Below are 16976 nucleotides of genomic sequence, written 5' to 3'. Positions count from 1 at the left end.
TGTTTTACGTACGTATATACGCAACTTTTGGGTGCATGAAACGTGCTTTCTTTTAAACTACACACCATGACTTGGTCTTTTGTTTTTTTTTGAAACATACCTTGACTTGGTCTTTAAACTAGGACTTTCAAAGCCAATTTTGTTTACAAATTTTAACCCTTTATTATTCTCATGAGCTAGTACGTAGACACCATATCCCTTCCTCCCTTTCTCTATATAAACCCCATGCAATATTCCCGGAGGAGATAACTTAATTATCTCGATCGATATCAAAACTCCCAAGTTATGGCAATGAAATATTCACGATCTTTGCTCTTTGGTGTGCTGCTACTCATTGGCTTTGCATTGACAAATGGCAAAGCAACTAATACAGATCCACCTGTTCATTGCGAATTTCTCAATCGCAGCAGTTTTGAACCAGGGTTCATATTTGGCACAGGTTCTGCATCTTACCAGGTCAGTATATATATGTATATATATATATCTTCTGTCTTTATTTACCACATTTTTGGTGTATTTTATACATGCAGCTAGCATCCATGCATGAATTATAATGTTGTCATCTTCCTTGCGTGTGTAGTAGTACTCTTACGTATATGCATGTGTGTGTATTTCAGTATGAAGGTGCAGTAAAAGAAGATGGAAGAGGACCAAGCATATGGGATACCTTCACCCACAAACATCCAGGTCTGTGATTTAATCAATTGGTAATATGAAAACTTTTGCTACTTCATTTCAAAGGAGTAGAAATAGCACCTCATTCTTTTCTTCGTGACGACAAGTAAACTCCAACCTCTCTAACAGCCATGCACTTTGTTGGGAGACCAACAGTACGTGGTCATGTGATATGTACAATATATGTATATACTTCATCAGTGCGCACGCATATAAAGTACTTTGCACATGATATGGATTTCACCATTATGTTTTTTAATAATTGCAGAAAAAATCGATGATGGCAGTAACGGAGATGTCGCTATAGATCAATATCACCGCTATAAGGTCTAAAACCTCATAACTTTGTCTCTCGACCCTTTATACTTGAAGGGCACATGTTAACATTATAAATTGGAGCCTTTACAAAAAAAAAAAAAAAAAAAAAAAAAGAACAATATATAATGAGATCCTCAATATTTAATTTTAACCTTTTGTCATTCTAGGAAGATGTGGGGATTATGAAGGATATGAATTTGGATGCTTACAGATTATCTATTTCATGGTCCAGATTATTACCAAGTAAGTTGCTCGACGTCCTCATTTTTGGTTGGGACCAATGACAATATTGTGCATAAGAATTATTTTTCCTACAAGAAAATTATTCTCTTTATATACTATTAACTAAAGTAATGTGATCGAGTTATCTACTGGGTAACCCTTTTTTTTCTTGTTATTTTTGTTCTAATTAGATGGAACGTTAAGTGGTGGCGTTAACAGGAAAGGAATTGATTATTACAACAATCTCATCAATGAACTCCTACGCAATGGTTAATTATCCTACCTTAAACAATTATTACATGAATTTTTAGAACATCATTCAATCAGACTTTTAATTTGATTTTACTGATCATGTATTATAGGTTTAAAGCCGTTTGTAACACTCTTTCATTGGGATGTTCCCCAAGCTTTAGAAGATGAATATGGTGGTTTCTTAAGCCCTCGTATTGTGTAAGTGAACAAAATTTATTTTCTCGTTGATAATTTGATAAAATACGTACTGATATACTTAACATAAATTTGTATCTGCAGCGATCATTTTAAAGACTATGCAGAACTTTGTTATAAGGAATTTGGTGATCGAGTCAAGCACTGGTTCACGGTAAATGAGCCATATACTTTTAGTAGCATGGGTTATGCTGTTGGGACTCTAGCACCGGGACGCTGCTCTTCTTGGCAAAACCTAAACTGCACCGGTGGAGATTCAGCCATTGAACCATACTTGGTGACACACCACATTCTTCTTGCTCATGGAGCAGCTGTAGAATTGTACAAGAATAGATATCAGGTTCAATAATTGTTTTTTTATTTTTTTTTTATTTTGTTTTTTGGGTCAGATTATTGGCTCCTAATCGAGAATTCTATATGAATCTTTATTATTGAGTTGTAATACAAGAGGGAATGCTCTCAGTAGTAAGATAATCTAAAGGTTGTATCTTTTTCTATAACTCCTATTTATTCAACCAAAATTCATATTTTTGTGTAGGCATCTCAGAAAGGCTTGATAGGGATAACATTGGTGTCATACTGGTTTGAGCCTGCTTCGGAGTCAAAGCAAGATAAAGATGCTGCCTTACGATCTTTGGATTTTATGTTTGGATGGCAAGTGTCTTATTAAATTATACATAAACCCAATTACATCATGTATACTTATGACTTGTAACATTGATACTACCTAGCTAGCAGTACTATTTATCTATAATGCTATAATTAGGCTAATATTTGGAATTTTCTTGTTTTGTAGGTTTTTGGACCCTTTAACAAGTGGTGACTATCCACACAGCATGCGATCAATTGTTGGAAAAAGATTGCCAAAATTCACAAAAGAACAATCCAAGTTGCTAAACGGATCATTTGATTTTCTTGGAATAAATTATTATACTGCTAGATACGCAACTAGTACACCTAAGAACAATTCACTACAGGCAAGCTTCGTAACAGATCCTCAAGCTGATCTTACAAGTGAGTGCCAAAGGAAACTTACTTTGAATAGCTTCAGTTCTTTGTTCTTCTTGACCTAGTTTAACCTCTTAATTACATTAATTATATTCTAATATTTACACCAATTGTATTCTAATGTTTGTAAATATTGTGGCAGCTGAGCTTAATGGAGTACTTATTGGTCCACAGGTATACATCAAATTTATCATTTTGAGCTATTTGCATTTGGAGGATTAGCTTTTTTCCCCAACATTTACGTATTATCTTGAAATGGTGTTGCAGACTGCTTTAGATTGGTTATATGTATATCCAAAAGGAATTCACGATCTTGTGCTCTACACAAAGGAAAAATATAATGATCCACTCATTTATATTACTGAGAATGGTATGTAATACGTACTTTTAAGCCTTGATTAATTGCAAAAGTTTCACATATTTATAATGGCGTAAACTGGAACTGCATGTTTTTTTTATATTTTTAGAGGAAAAAACTAAATTTAATTTTTTGTGCAATAATATGTACGTAGGTGTATCAGAGTTGAATAATCCAGAACTATCAATTGAAGAGGCTCTTCTTGATACCGGTAGAATTGACTACCACTACCGTCACCTATGTTACCTTCAAGCGGCGATCAAGTAAGTAGTTATTAACAAATTAATTAAGGTTATATACTGCCTAGCCTTCTTAAGTTATTGTTATTTAATCATTATATTGACCTAATCCATTTGAACATTGGTGTATGTGTGTGCAGAAATGGTGCGAAAGTGAAGGGATACTTTCCATGGACATTGTTGGACGACTTTGAATGGAATTCTGGATACACCGTCCGATTTGGTTTAAACTACGTGGATTATAATGATGGGCTGAAAAGACACCCAAAACTCTCAGCACATTGGTTCAAAAATTTGCTTAAGAAGAATTGAAGAAATTAAAAGAAATTTATTGTTGATTATAAACATTTAAGTGGATAATTTTCCTTTTTATGTATTTGTATTTCAATTCCTTTTGCATTTGTATTTCCTTTCAATAATGTAAGTATTCTTTGAGATTCAATAATTCAATAATAAGACATGTGAATGCTACAGTAAAACATCTCTATATAAAGGAATAACTTATTTATAGTCATAAACAGTTTCGGTCCCAGTTGGGGTTCAGGAATAAATACCACATTGTAATTAGTTATTATTTTTCTTGGTCCTGTTGTAAAGAAACTCGCCTCGACATAGTAGTAATTGTTAATAAGTACAATAATAAGCAAGGTCACAAAAAAAAAAGTTTAAGATGGACTAAAACATTTCTATACTGTTATTCGGGACCATTTTTTTTTTTCGGAGTTGATACCACAACTTGGAGCTTACGGGTACGTATGTAAAACCTTGTCAATATCTTCTTGTTGAAGTCAAAATATTTCTAGCTCCTCAAGATTATCTCCTTCTCCTTCTTGCCTAATTGTATTAGTGATTTTTTTTTCAATTAAAGCGTACTTAACTTTCTGCACAACTTAACGCAAATGTTTTCAATTAGCTAACTTTGCATACGACCTTGGGTGACATGACAAATTTGATTGAAGAAAAGAAAAAGCATACGCTTGAATTGGTCGAAGATTGGACTGTACGTATTTGTCAAATTTACTTAGAAGAATTAAAGAGTTTCAAAACTTATGCTATATATTACAAACGTCAATTTTTTTATTCTTTGTTGAACAGAAGGATGCTAATAGATTTTAATATATTCCACCTATTTAACACAGTTTTAAAACAAATCGCACGGGCTCAATTGCTTGTAGCAAATTATTTACAAATGTTGATGCACAAAATCAGTGAGACATTGGAACAACGTAAAGTGTCAAGTTTGTAACCTTCGCGAGGTTGCTCCGGTTACCTGTTGAGGATCATAATTAAAGAGATAGAGGTAGGAAAGCAACACAAGATGTATGTGGTTCACCTTAAATTGGGTTACGTCCACGAGGGTAGAGGAGTCCTCATTAATAGTGAAGATTTTACACAAGACCTAAGTTTAAGCATAATCATCATTAGTGAGTCCTAATGACGAGTTTAAGCGCAATAATGATATTAGGAATTAATTGTACGAGAACGGTCTCCTTTTATAGTTGATGAGAGTCTTCGGTCTCCTTGTATGTACTACAATGTTTGACCTTCTGGTACAGTTGAAAGAGATGTTAATAACGCTTCATACTGCATGGTGATATAAAGTGAGTTCCTTCATTACTTGGTTACTGAAAAGAGTGGAGCACTGGTTGTACTTTTCATCATTTAGTTAGTGGACAAAGGTAAGTTCCTTCATTACCTAGTTGGTGGAAAGGGTGGTAAGTAGCCAAAGGAAAAAATTATCACCTGGTTGGTGATACGAAGGTGAGTTGCTTCATAACCAAGTGGGTGAGAATAATGACGAGTTGTCGAGGCACATTGTAACACATGCTGAAGGGAAAAAGTGTATGTTGACACCTATTTTGAAGGCCCTGAGTGTTGTTTATAATCTACCACAGTTCAAAAAGAATGCTCGTGGCTGAAGCTACGGGCATATTCACACAATGACTAGTTTGACTTCTGAAGAATGGTGTATAAATGTTTGGCGGAGTGTAAGCAATCAGCCTAGAAGATGCGTTGCACCACAAAAAGTCTCTTAAGATTAGTGAAAGAATTTATTATATCAGGTTGAAGACGACAATACTAATTGAGAGCTCCCACATATAGAATGAAGGGGAAAATGAGACATCGCTCTTCATTACTATGCCTCGGTATACCATGGTGGATTCAAATAGATGGATATGCTCATTTGGATCTTCCCTCCCAATTTACGATAGCAAACCAATCTTCTGTTTTGTTTCTCCTTTTAAAGGGGTGCCAAAGATCCTTCTTGTCAGAGGGCCTGGCCTCGTCAAGTTAGGTACCTTGGCATGGCGTTTGGCCTTTAGTCTGTTCACTTCCTCAAAAAGCTGTAGGATAAGGGGGTCCTAAGTGGAGTCAGGCACTACTGGAACCCTGCTTCGTAAGTTTCCATCATTTCTTGGAAGTGGAGAAGTTTGGTCAAGAGTATGTGACTTTTTTTTGGATTCACCATACTGGCTTCAAGGAAATTCCGGTTAGAAGTTCCTCGAGACCCAAACACCTTCTTGTCCCTCTAAGTCTTGTCGTTTCTTCCTTAGGTTAGTAGTTGACCTTGGTTATGGTAAGGGATTGATTCCTTCGATGACCCTTGGGGTCAATGATCCTTGAGTCTATATGGATAGGTTTTTTTTTACGATGCCTCAAGAGGTCTTGACAGTCGCGATAACCAGCTTTTGATCATTCCAATCCTGTTGCAAGGAGATGTCGTCTTCCAATTATCTTGTTTTGGTTTGAAGCACCTGGGTTGAGAGAAGTCTCGTGTTGATCAATATCTTGGGTAGAAGGCCATTCCTTATTAAGAAGACATGTGAAACTTTGCGTGGGTACCTATGTGTTGATCCGCTGTCATGAAGGCAATGACTCTTGAGATTGAGTCGGTATAGCTTCGTGAAGCATCTCGAAGAGCTTCACATACTGTTCTTGGAGGATCTCATTCCGTATCACCATTTTCTTTTATTCTGAGTTCTAACCTCTTGGACTTTAGTTTGAAGAACAGGCTTGTTCCTTTCCCTCATTCGCTGCCTCACGCTAGGCATGCAAATGGTGTTTTTCTGCATGTTGTGCCTTCCTTCACTCCCCATGTTGGAGAACGACGCTTTATCAAATAGAAACCAGTCTGACAAAGCTGGTAAGAGTAGGAATCAGTGTCGTTCCCACAAACGGTGCCAAATGTTGATACGCAAAATCAGTTAGACTTTGGAACAACGTTAAGTGACAAGTTTATGACCTTCGCAAGGTTGCTTTGGTCACCTTGTGAGGATAATATGTAAAAAGATAGAGGTAGGGAAGCAAACACAAGATGTACGTGGTTCAACCTAAGTTAGGTTACGTCCATGCGGGTATATGAGTTCTTATTAATAGTGAAGAGTTTACACAATACATAGGTTTAAGCATAATCATCATTAGTGAGTTCTAATGACGAGTTTAAGTACAATAATGACATTACAGATTAATTGCAGGAGAACGGTCTCATTTTATAGATGAGGAAAGTTTTCGGATCCTGTCCACAATTGATCTGGGTCTCTAGGAGCTTTATTCTGACGTTGACATGTGTCGTTTTTTTATTGGTTTCTTGATTGGAGAGGAACTCGTGTGCTTTGGCAAGGGTGTCTCCACGTCAACTCTTTAGTGGATCCTTGAAGGTACATAGTTGACCGGTGCTCGGTAGTTTTGGGAGTGACGAAGTATGGTACAAACAACAAATATCCAATTTTCCTAAAGCTCTTAAATCTATATTTTGTCTATTTAGACGTGATTACTTTGCCAAATCCCCATGTGCTCATTTACTTATGTAAGTCTCGTTGTTCCCTTCGAATCCATACATAATGAGCCAAAACTAACAGGATCATTGCTACGTTAACTAGAACATTTTAAACAGTCCAAAACATAAACTTTGGGGAATATGACAACGATAAATAACCTATTAACCTATAAAATAACAATTCTTCAATCATTTTTCTTAATTCAACGTCGCTCCCTTCTTTAATTTTATTGCATTACCTAATTTTATCTTATATTAGTTATAACACAAGAGTGGTCCTTGTGGCTGGTGCTATCTGTAACACGCAACTGTGAAAAAATGAAAGCCCCTGGCTCGAGGATGGGGTTATCCTACAAAAAGATCTACTTGTCATATAACTATTGCATTGAAAGATATATGTTTCGATGAAGATGAAGAAATAGATAAAAGGAAATTCAATAAATCAGAGCCGAGGAATGCTTAAAGGAAGAATATTTTATATTATAAATTATACAAATACGCTATATTATGTTATGCTTAAAAAAAATCGAATGAATAAAAAAACCATACAGACAGATGTCACATTGCACGATTTATATAGTAGTGGGGGATTATGGGACAAAAAATAAATCCATTTGGCATGGAGTTAGAACCTTGTTTCGAGATGTTTTTGCTGGTATTGATCCAGATTTAGATGCTCAACTGGAATTCGGAGCATTCCAAAAGCTTGGACATCCAACTACAAGAAGACACGTAGTCTGATACAATATGTTTTGTTACTTGTTACTCTTCTTTTTTATTTTCTTTTTGTGATTTTTAGATGGGGTACCAGATAAATCTAGATTTGAATCACTGCCTTTTCTTTGACTCTTCTTCTTTATTTATCCGGGAGACGATCCCAAATAAACAGGTATGGAAGCTATAATTGTAAACCACGATCGAATCTATGGAAGCATTGGTTTAAACATTCCTTTTAGTCTCAACTCTAGGAATAATTTTTTTCGCTATCTTTTTTCGAGAACCGCCTAAAGTTCCAACTAAAATGGTGAAATGATTTGTCATTAGCTCAACTGAAGTACGGATCCTCCCAATATTGGGAGGATCCATAAGTCAACTAGTCCCCTTGTTCAGCGAATGGATCTCTTAGTTGTTGAGAAGGTTTCCCAAAAGCAGTATATAAGGCGTACAATTTTTTGGTTGATAAAGGGATCAAATGGTATAATTCTTTTGTTGGTAGATTGGAGGATTAGAAACATGACTATTGCTTTCCTCTTGGCTATTTCTGCATTAAATGCTACTTCTTTAATTTACTGATTAGTGTACGTGTCGCATTTGCTTCTCCTGAGGGTTGGTGGGGTAACAAAAATGTTCCATTTTTCGGCACATCATTATGCATTGGATTAGTGTTTCTGGTGGGTATCCTTAATTCTCTCATCTCCTGAACCTATTCGTTCTATACCCAAAAATGAAATGATCCTCCCTCCCAATCCCTTCAGGTTGTGAGACACATTAAAATTCAATATAAGTCCCGAAAATTCAAATAAAGAAAAAAATTAGAAAAATTAGAGGGGGGTCAAAATTTTGTGTTTTTGAATTGTAAAAAAATATTAAATCAAAATAAATAGATGTAAGCTAATAAAAAACCAGTCTCTTGAAACAGCTAATCAATTTCTTGTACTACCAAGAAGAAGCCACCCTAATGGTATCCTTTCACAATCTTTAGGAGCGAAATAGCCAATTTGAGAACTTAGCTATTTCGATGCCTTCTTAATTAGCGTGGAAAAACAATTTCACAAAGCCATTGGGTTCACGGATTCAATATTAAAGCTCTATCAAGAAGTAAAAGATCAAGATTAAACTCTTCATCTTTATCGATTATGTACTTACGTAAAGAATTACGGTCATAAATTTCTACTTTTTTTGTTGTGTCAAATAGTTTTCTGTAGTTTGAATAAGTCTCTGTAGCTAATCGTCCATATTCAACTTCAAAAGTTATGCCCTTCAACAGTTGGACAGACATAATATAAACATGCAGATAAATGACTCTTTGTTTCCGAATACAGAAAACATTTTCTTTTGCTGGAAAACTCAAGGGTAACTCAAGGATTGATCATTTCAAATTAAGATGAGATCGATCGAATTGTTGTGTACATTATCTTACTTTTCAACTCAAGGAATATTTTTTTTTTATAAATAATGTATTTTTGTAGTATAAGTTATTAATTTCTTAATCTTAATTTGAATATCATATATACAAAAAACTACTCAAATTAAAGACCGTTTAGTCATCCAAATGTATCAATAAAATGAATAGTTCGCTATAAATCTTTTACTTAGTGTCTACACTGTCGATTGGGTTCATATATTTAAATGATTAAACGATCTCATATTCATATAATTGTTTTTGTTTAGATGATCTGCAAGGAAAGATTATGAAACTGAACGATCACAATATAAAATTTGTAGAATATGTGCATTCCTCATAGGTGGAACGCAAGTATTATCCATTCTTTTACGTACGTAAACAACTTTTGGGTACATGAAACGTGCTTTCTTTTAAATTACAGACCATGACTTGGACTTTAAACTAGGACTTTCAAAGCCAATTTTGTTTACAAATTTTAACCCTTTACTATTCTCATTCTTGTACTAGCAAGAAGAATGTGTAACCACCATACTTTGAAGGGTGTCCAAACCTTCGAAAAAGCCACCCCAATGGAATCCTTTCACAATCTTTAGGAGCAAAATAGCCAACTTGAGAACCTAGCTATCCCGATGCCTTCTTAATTAGAGTGGAAGGACAATTTCACAAAACCACTGGGTTTACCGATTCAATACTAAAACTCTAACAAGAAGAAAAAGATCAAGATTAAATTCTTCATCTTTATCGGTTATGTACTTACATAAAGAATTCTGGTCAAAATTTTCTACTTTTTTGCGAGTCAAATAGTTTTCTACTGTTTGAATGAGTTATTAATTTTTTAATCTTAATTTGAATATCATATATACAAAAAACTATTCAAATTGAAGACTGTTTAGTGATCCAAATATATCAATAAAATGAATAGTTCAATATAAGTCTTTTACTTAGTATCAACACTGTCGATTGGGTTCATATATTTAAATGACTAAACTATCTCAGATTCAAATAATTCTTTTTGTTTAGATGATTTTGAAATAAAGATTAAGAAACTGAACGATCACAATATAAAATTTGTAGAATATGTGCATTCCTCATAGGTAGAACGCAAGGATCATCCATTGTTTTACGTACGTATATACGCAACTTTTGGGTGCATGAAACGTGATTTCTTTTAAACTACACACCATGACTTGGTCTTTTGTTTTTTTTTGAAACATACCTTGACTTGGTCTTTAAACTAGGACTTTCAAAGCCAATTTTGTTTACAAATTTTAACCCTTTATTATTCTCATGAGCTAGTACGTAGACACCATATCCCTTCCTCCCTTTCTCTATATAAACCCCATGCAATATTCCCGGAGGAGATAACTTAATTATCTCGATCGATATCAAAACTCCCAAGTTATGGCAATGAAATATTCACGATCTTTGCTCTTTGGTGTGCTGCTACTCATTGGCTTTGCATTGACAAATGGCAAAGCAACTAATACAGATCCGCCTGTTCATTGCGAATTTCTCAATCGCAGCAGTTTTGAACCAGGGTTCATATTTGGCACAGGTTCTGCATCTTACCAGGTCAGTATATATATGTATATATATATCTTCTGTCTTTATTTACCACATTTTTGGTGTATTTTATACATGCAGCTAGCATCCATGCATGAATTATAATGTTGTCATCTTCCTTGCGTGTGTAGTAGTACTCTTACGTATATGCATGTGTGTGTATTTCAGTATGAAGGTGCAGTAAAAGAAGATGGAAGAGGACCAAGCATATGGGATACCTTCACCCACAAACATCCAGGTCTGTGATTTAATCAATTGGTAATATGAAAACTTTTGCTACTTCATTTCAAAGGAGTAGAAATAGCACCTCATTCTTTTCTTCGTGACGACAAGTAAACTCCAACCTCTCTAACAGCCATGCACTTTGTTGGGAGACCAACAGTACGTGGTCATGTGATATGTACAATATATGTAGGAGTAATTAGGTTTTCATCCTTATTTTTACTACTCTATTGATTAAAACCTTATTACTTTTCAATTTTTGATCAAGGTCCTTTGTATTAATAATATCATTAATTATTTCAATAATAAAATATTTTTTATTTATAAATATATTCATTTAATATTAAAAATGTTACAATTAGTATATTTATATTTATGGCTAAATTTTTTGTCATATATTTTTATTTTTAGTTTGTACCCATTTTTAATTTGCAACCCTTTTTTAATTTGTACCAATTTTCCTTTCAATTTTAATTTGTACCCATATATTAATTTCTTTTTGTGCCCATATTTTTTAAAGTTTTATTTGTATTGTACCCATATTTTTTAATTTATTTGTACCCATTTTTATTTTTGCTAAATGTACCCATTTTGAAGAATGTACCCATGTTTTGATACAATAATTTTTTGGTTATTTTTTATGAATGTACCCATGTTTACACACACACACACAATAGTATATTTATATTTTAATATTTTTAATCCCACAAATTATGTTTTTTATTTAAAATCTCATTAATATAAACAACTATAAATTTTAATTTTTAATTTAAAAAATATAGTAACGTACATAGAAATAAATTATCAATTAATTTTAGGGACTTGGATCAAAAATTGAAAACCAACAAAGTTTCAGTCAAAGATTGTTCATAACTAGGGACCGCATCCAAAGTCTCCCATATATGTATATACTTCATCAGTGCGCACGCATATAAAGTACTTTGCACATGATATGGATTTCACCATTATGTTTTTTAATAATTGCAGAAAAAATCGATGATGGCAGTAACGGAGATGTCGCTATAGATCAATATCACCGCTATAAGGTCTAAAACCTCATAACTCTGTCTCTCGACCCTTTATACTTGAAGGGCACATGTTAACATTATAAATTGGAGCCTTTACAAAAAAAAAAAAAAAAAAAAAAAAAAAAAGAACAATATATAATGAGATCCTCAATATTTAATTTTAACCTTTTGTCATTCTAGGAAGATGTGGGGATTATGAAGGATATGAATTTGGATGCTTACAGATTATCTATTTCATGGTCCAGATTATTACCAAGTAAGTTGCTCGACGTCCTCATTTTTGGTTGGGACCAATGACAATATTGTGCATAAGAATTATTTTTCCTACAAGAAAATTATTCTCTTTATATACTATTAACTAAAGTAATGTGATCGAGTTATCTACTGGGTAACCCTTTTTTTTCTTGTTATTTTTGTTCTAATTAGATGGAACGTTAAGTGGTGGCGTTAACAGGAAAGGAATTGATTATTACAACAATCTCATCAATGAACTCCTACGCAATGGTTAATTATCCTACCTTAAACAATTATTACATGAATTTTTAGAACATCATTCAATCAGACTTTTAATTTGATTTTACTGATCATGTATTATAGGTTTAAAGCCGTTTGTAACACTCTTTCATTGGGATGTTCCCCAAGCTTTAGAAGATGAATATGGTGGTTTCTTAAGCCCTCGTATTGTGTAAGTGAACAAAATTTATTTTCTCGTTGATAATTTGATAAAATACGTACTGATATACTTAACATAAATTTGTATCTGCAGCGATCATTTTAAAGACTATGCAGAACTTTGTTATAAGGAATTTGGTGATCGAGTCAAGCACTGGTTCACGGTAAATGAGCCATATACTTTTAGTAGCATGGGTTATGCTGTTGGGACTCTAGCACCGGGACGCTGCTCTTCTTGGCAAAACCTAAACTGCACCGGTGGAGATTCAGCCATTGAACCATACTTGGTGACACACCACATTCTTCTTGCTCATGGAGCAGCTGTAGAATTGTACAAGAATAGATATCAGGTTCAATAATTGTTTTTTTATTTTTTTTTTATTTTGTTTTTTGGGTCAGATTATTGGCTCCTAATCGAGAATTCTATATGAATCTTTATTATTGAGTTGTAATACAAGAGGGAATGCTCTCAGTAGTAAGATAATCTAAAGGTTGTATCTTTTTCTATAACTCCTATTTATTCAACCAAAATTCATATTTTTGTGTAGGCATCTCAGAAAGGCTTGATAGGGATAACATTGGTGTCATACTGGTTTGAGCCTGCTTCGGAGTCAAAGCAAGATAAAGATGCTGCCTTACGATCTTTGGATTTTATGTTTGGATGGCAAGTGTCTTATTAAATTATACATAAACCCAATTACATCATGTATACTTATGACTTGTAACATTGATACTACCTAGCTAGCAGTACTATTTATCTATAATGCTATAATTAGGCTAATATTTGGAATTTTCTTGTTTTGTAGGTTTTTGGACCCTTTAACAAGTGGTGACTATCCACACAGCATGCGATCAATTGTTGGAAAAAGATTGCCAAAATTCACAAAAGAACAATCCAAGTTGCTAAACGGATCATTTGATTTTCTTGGAATAAATTATTATACTGCTAGATACGCAACTAGTACACCTAAGAACAATTCACTACAGGCAAGCTTCGTAACAGATCCTCAAGCTGATCTTACAAGTGAGTGCCAAAGGAAACTTACTTTGAATAGCTTCAGTTCTTTGTTCTTCTTGACCTAGTTTAACCTCTTAATTACATTAATTATATTCTAATATTTACACCAATTGTATTCTAATGTTTGTAAATATTGTGGCAGCTGAGCTTAATGGAGTACTTATTGGTCCACAGGTATACATCAAATTTATCATTTTGAGCTATTTGCATTTGGAGGATTAGCTTTTTTCCCCAACATTTACGTATTATCTTGAAATGGTGTTGCAGACTGCTTTAGATTGGTTATATGTATATCCAAAAGGAATTCACGATCTTGTGCTCTACACAAAGGAAAAATATAATGATCCACTCATTTATATTACTGAGAATGGTATGTAATACGTACTTTTAAGCCTTGATTAATTGCAAAAGTTTCACATATTTATAATGGCGTAAACTGGAACTGCATGTTTTTTTTATATTTTTAGAGGAAAAAACTAAATTTAATTTTTTGTGCAATAATATGTACGTAGGTGTATCAGAGTTGAATAATCCAGAACTATCAATTGAAGAGGCTCTTCTTGATACCGGTAGAATTGACTACCACTACCGTCACCTATGTTACCTTCAAGCGGCGATCAAGTAAGTAGTTATTAACAAATTAATTAAGGTTATATACTGCCTAGCCTTCTTAAGTTATTGTTATTTAATCATTATATTGACCTAATCCATTTGAACATTGGTGTATGTGTGTGCAGAAATGGTGCGAAAGTGAAGGGATACTTTCCATGGACATTGTTGGACGACTTTGAATGGAATTCTGGATACACCGTCCGATTTGGTTTAAACTACGTGGATTATAATGATGGGCTGAAAAGACACCCAAAACTCTCAGCACATTGGTTCAAAAATTTGCTTAAGAAGAATTGAAGAAATTAAAAGAAATTTATTGTTGATTATAAACATTTAAGTGGATAATTTTCCTTTTTATGTATTTGTATTTCAATTCCTTTTGCATTTGTATTTCCTTTCAATAATGTAAGTATTCTTTGAGATTCAATAATTCAATAATAAGACATGTGAATGCTACAGTAAAACATCTCTATATAAAGGAATAACTTATTTATAGTCATAAACAGTTTCGGTCCCAGTTGGGGTTCAGGAATAAATACCACATTGTAATTAGTTATTATTTTTCTTGGTCCTGTTGTAAAGAAACTCGCCTCGACATAGTAGTAATTGTTAATAAGTACAATAATAAGCAAGGTCACAAAAAAAAAAGTTTAAGATGGACTAAAACATTTCTATACTGTTATTCGGGACCATTTTTTTTTTTCGGAGTTTATACCACAACTTGGAGCTTACGGGTACGTATGTAAAACCTTGTCAATATCTTCTTGTTGAAGTCAAAATATTTCTAGCTCCTCAAGATTATCTCCTTCTCCTTCTTGCCTAATTGTATTAGTGATTTTTTTTTCAATTAAAGCGTACTTAACTTTCTGCACAACTTAACGCAAATGTTTTCAATTAGCTAACTTTGCATACGACCTTGGGTGACATGACAAATTTGATTGAAGAAAAGAAAAAGCATACGCTTGAATTGGTCGAAGATTGGACTGTACGTATTTGTCAAATTTACTTAGAAGAATTAAAAAGTTTCAAAACTTATGCTATATATTACAAACGTCAATTTTTTTATTCTTTGTTGAACAGAAGGATGCTAATAGATTTTAATATATTCCACCTATTTAACACAGTTTTAAAACAAATCGCACGGGCTCAATTGCTTGTAGCAAATTATTTACAAATGTTGATGCACAAAATCAGTGAGACATTGGAACAACGTAAAGTGTCAAGTTTGTAACCTTCGCGAGGTTGCTCCGGTTACCTGTTGAGGATCATAATTAAAGAGATAGAGGTAGGAAAGCAACACAAGATGTATGTGGTTCACCTTAAATTGGGTTACGTCCACGAGGGTAGAGGAGTCCTCATTAATAGTGAAGATTTTACACAAGACCTAAGTTTAAGCATAATCATCATTAGTGAGTCCTAATGACGAGTTTAAGCGCAATAATGATATTAGGAATTAATTGTACGAGAACGGTCTCCTTTTATAGTTGATGAGAGTCTTCGGTCTCCTTGTATGTACTACAATGTTTGACCTTCTGGTACAGTTGAAAGAGATGTTAATAACGCTTCATACTGCATGGTGATATAAAGTGAGTTCCTTCATTACTTGGTTACTGAAAAGAGTGGAGCACTGGTTGTACTTTTCATCATTTAGTTAGTGGACAAAGGTAAGTTCCTTCATTACCTAGTTGGTGGAAAGGGTGGTAAGTAGCCAAAGGAAAAAATTATCACCTGGTTGGTGATACGAAGGTGAGTTGCTTCATAACCAAGTGGGTGAGAATAATGACGAGTTGTCGAGGCACATTGTAACACATGCTGAAGGGAAAAAGTGTATGTTGACACCTATTTTGAAGGCCCTGAGTGTTGTTTATAATCTACCACAGTTCAAAAAGAATGCTCGTGGCTGAAGCTACGGGCATATTCACACAATGACTAGTTTGACTTCTGAAGAATGGTGTATAAATGTTTGGCGGAGTGTAAGCAATCAGCCTAGAAGATGCGTTGCACCACAAAAAGTCTCTTAAGATTAGTGAAAGAATTTATTATATCAGGTTGAAGACGACAATACTAATTGAGAGCTCCCACATATAGAATGAAGGGGAAAATGAGACATCGCTCTTCATTACTATGCCTCGGTATACCATGGTGGATTCAAATAGATGGATATGCTCATTTGGATCTTCCCTCCCAATTTACGATAGCAAACCAATCTTCTGTTTTGTTTCTCCTTTTAAAGGGGTGCCAAAGATCCTTCTTGTCAGAGGGCCTGGCCTCGTCAAGTTAGGTACCTTGGCATGGCGTTTGGCCTTTAGTCTGTTCACTTCCTCAAAAAGCTGTAGGATAAGGGGGTCCTAAGTGGAGTCAGGCACTACTGGAACCCTGCTTCGTAAGTTTCCATCATTTCTTGGAAGTGGAGAAGTTTGGTCAAGAGTATGTGACTTTTTTTTGGATTCACCATACTGGCTTCAAGGAAATTCCGGTTAGAAGTTCCTCGAGACCCAAACACCTTCTTGTCCCTCTAAGTCTTGTCGTTTCTTCCTTAGGTTAGTAGTTGACCTTGGTTATGGTAAGGGATTGATTCCTTCGATGACCCTTGGGGTCAATGATCCTTGAGTCTATATGGATAGGTTTTTTTTTACGATGCCTCAAGAGGTCTTGACAGTCGCGATAACCAGCTTTTGATCATTCCAATCC

The 16976-nt window shown here is 34.3% G+C and overlaps 2 protein-coding genes across 2 annotated transcripts; both read left to right on the top strand.

Moving 5' to 3' along the window:
• Window positions 1-229: 229 nt before the first annotated feature.
• Window positions 230-3746, top strand: LOC126594467 (beta-glucosidase 12-like). The gene is made up of 13 exons (XM_050260803.1): window positions 230-456; window positions 618-687; window positions 944-1002; window positions 1161-1236; window positions 1407-1484; window positions 1578-1665; window positions 1747-2002; window positions 2201-2316; window positions 2459-2676; window positions 2813-2844; window positions 2938-3040; window positions 3183-3291; window positions 3408-3746. Exons 1-13 carry the CDS (start codon window positions 286-288, stop codon window positions 3577-3579), a joined length of 1548 nt encoding a protein of 515 aa, XP_050116760.1. The 5' UTR covers window positions 230-285; the 3' UTR covers window positions 3580-3746.
• Window positions 3747-10529: 6783 nt separating this feature from the next.
• LOC126594468 (beta-glucosidase 12-like) lies at window positions 10530-14749 on the top strand. The gene is made up of 13 exons (XM_050260804.1): window positions 10530-10742; window positions 10902-10971; window positions 11943-12001; window positions 12164-12239; window positions 12410-12487; window positions 12581-12668; window positions 12750-13005; window positions 13204-13319; window positions 13462-13679; window positions 13816-13847; window positions 13941-14043; window positions 14186-14294; window positions 14411-14749. Exons 1-13 carry the CDS (start codon window positions 10572-10574, stop codon window positions 14580-14582), a joined length of 1548 nt encoding a protein of 515 aa, XP_050116761.1. The 5' UTR covers window positions 10530-10571; the 3' UTR covers window positions 14583-14749.
• Window positions 14750-16976: the final 2227 nt, after the last annotated feature.

The sequence above is a fragment of the Malus sylvestris genome, chromosome 12, assembly GCF_916048215.2.
Source record: "Malus sylvestris chromosome 12, drMalSylv7.2, whole genome shotgun sequence".
In the NCBI taxonomy this organism is placed as follows: Eukaryota; Viridiplantae; Streptophyta; class Magnoliopsida; order Rosales; family Rosaceae; genus Malus; species Malus sylvestris.
The sequence above is the reverse complement of the archived record's forward strand: the minus strand, read 5'-3'. Positions and strand labels throughout refer to the sequence as shown.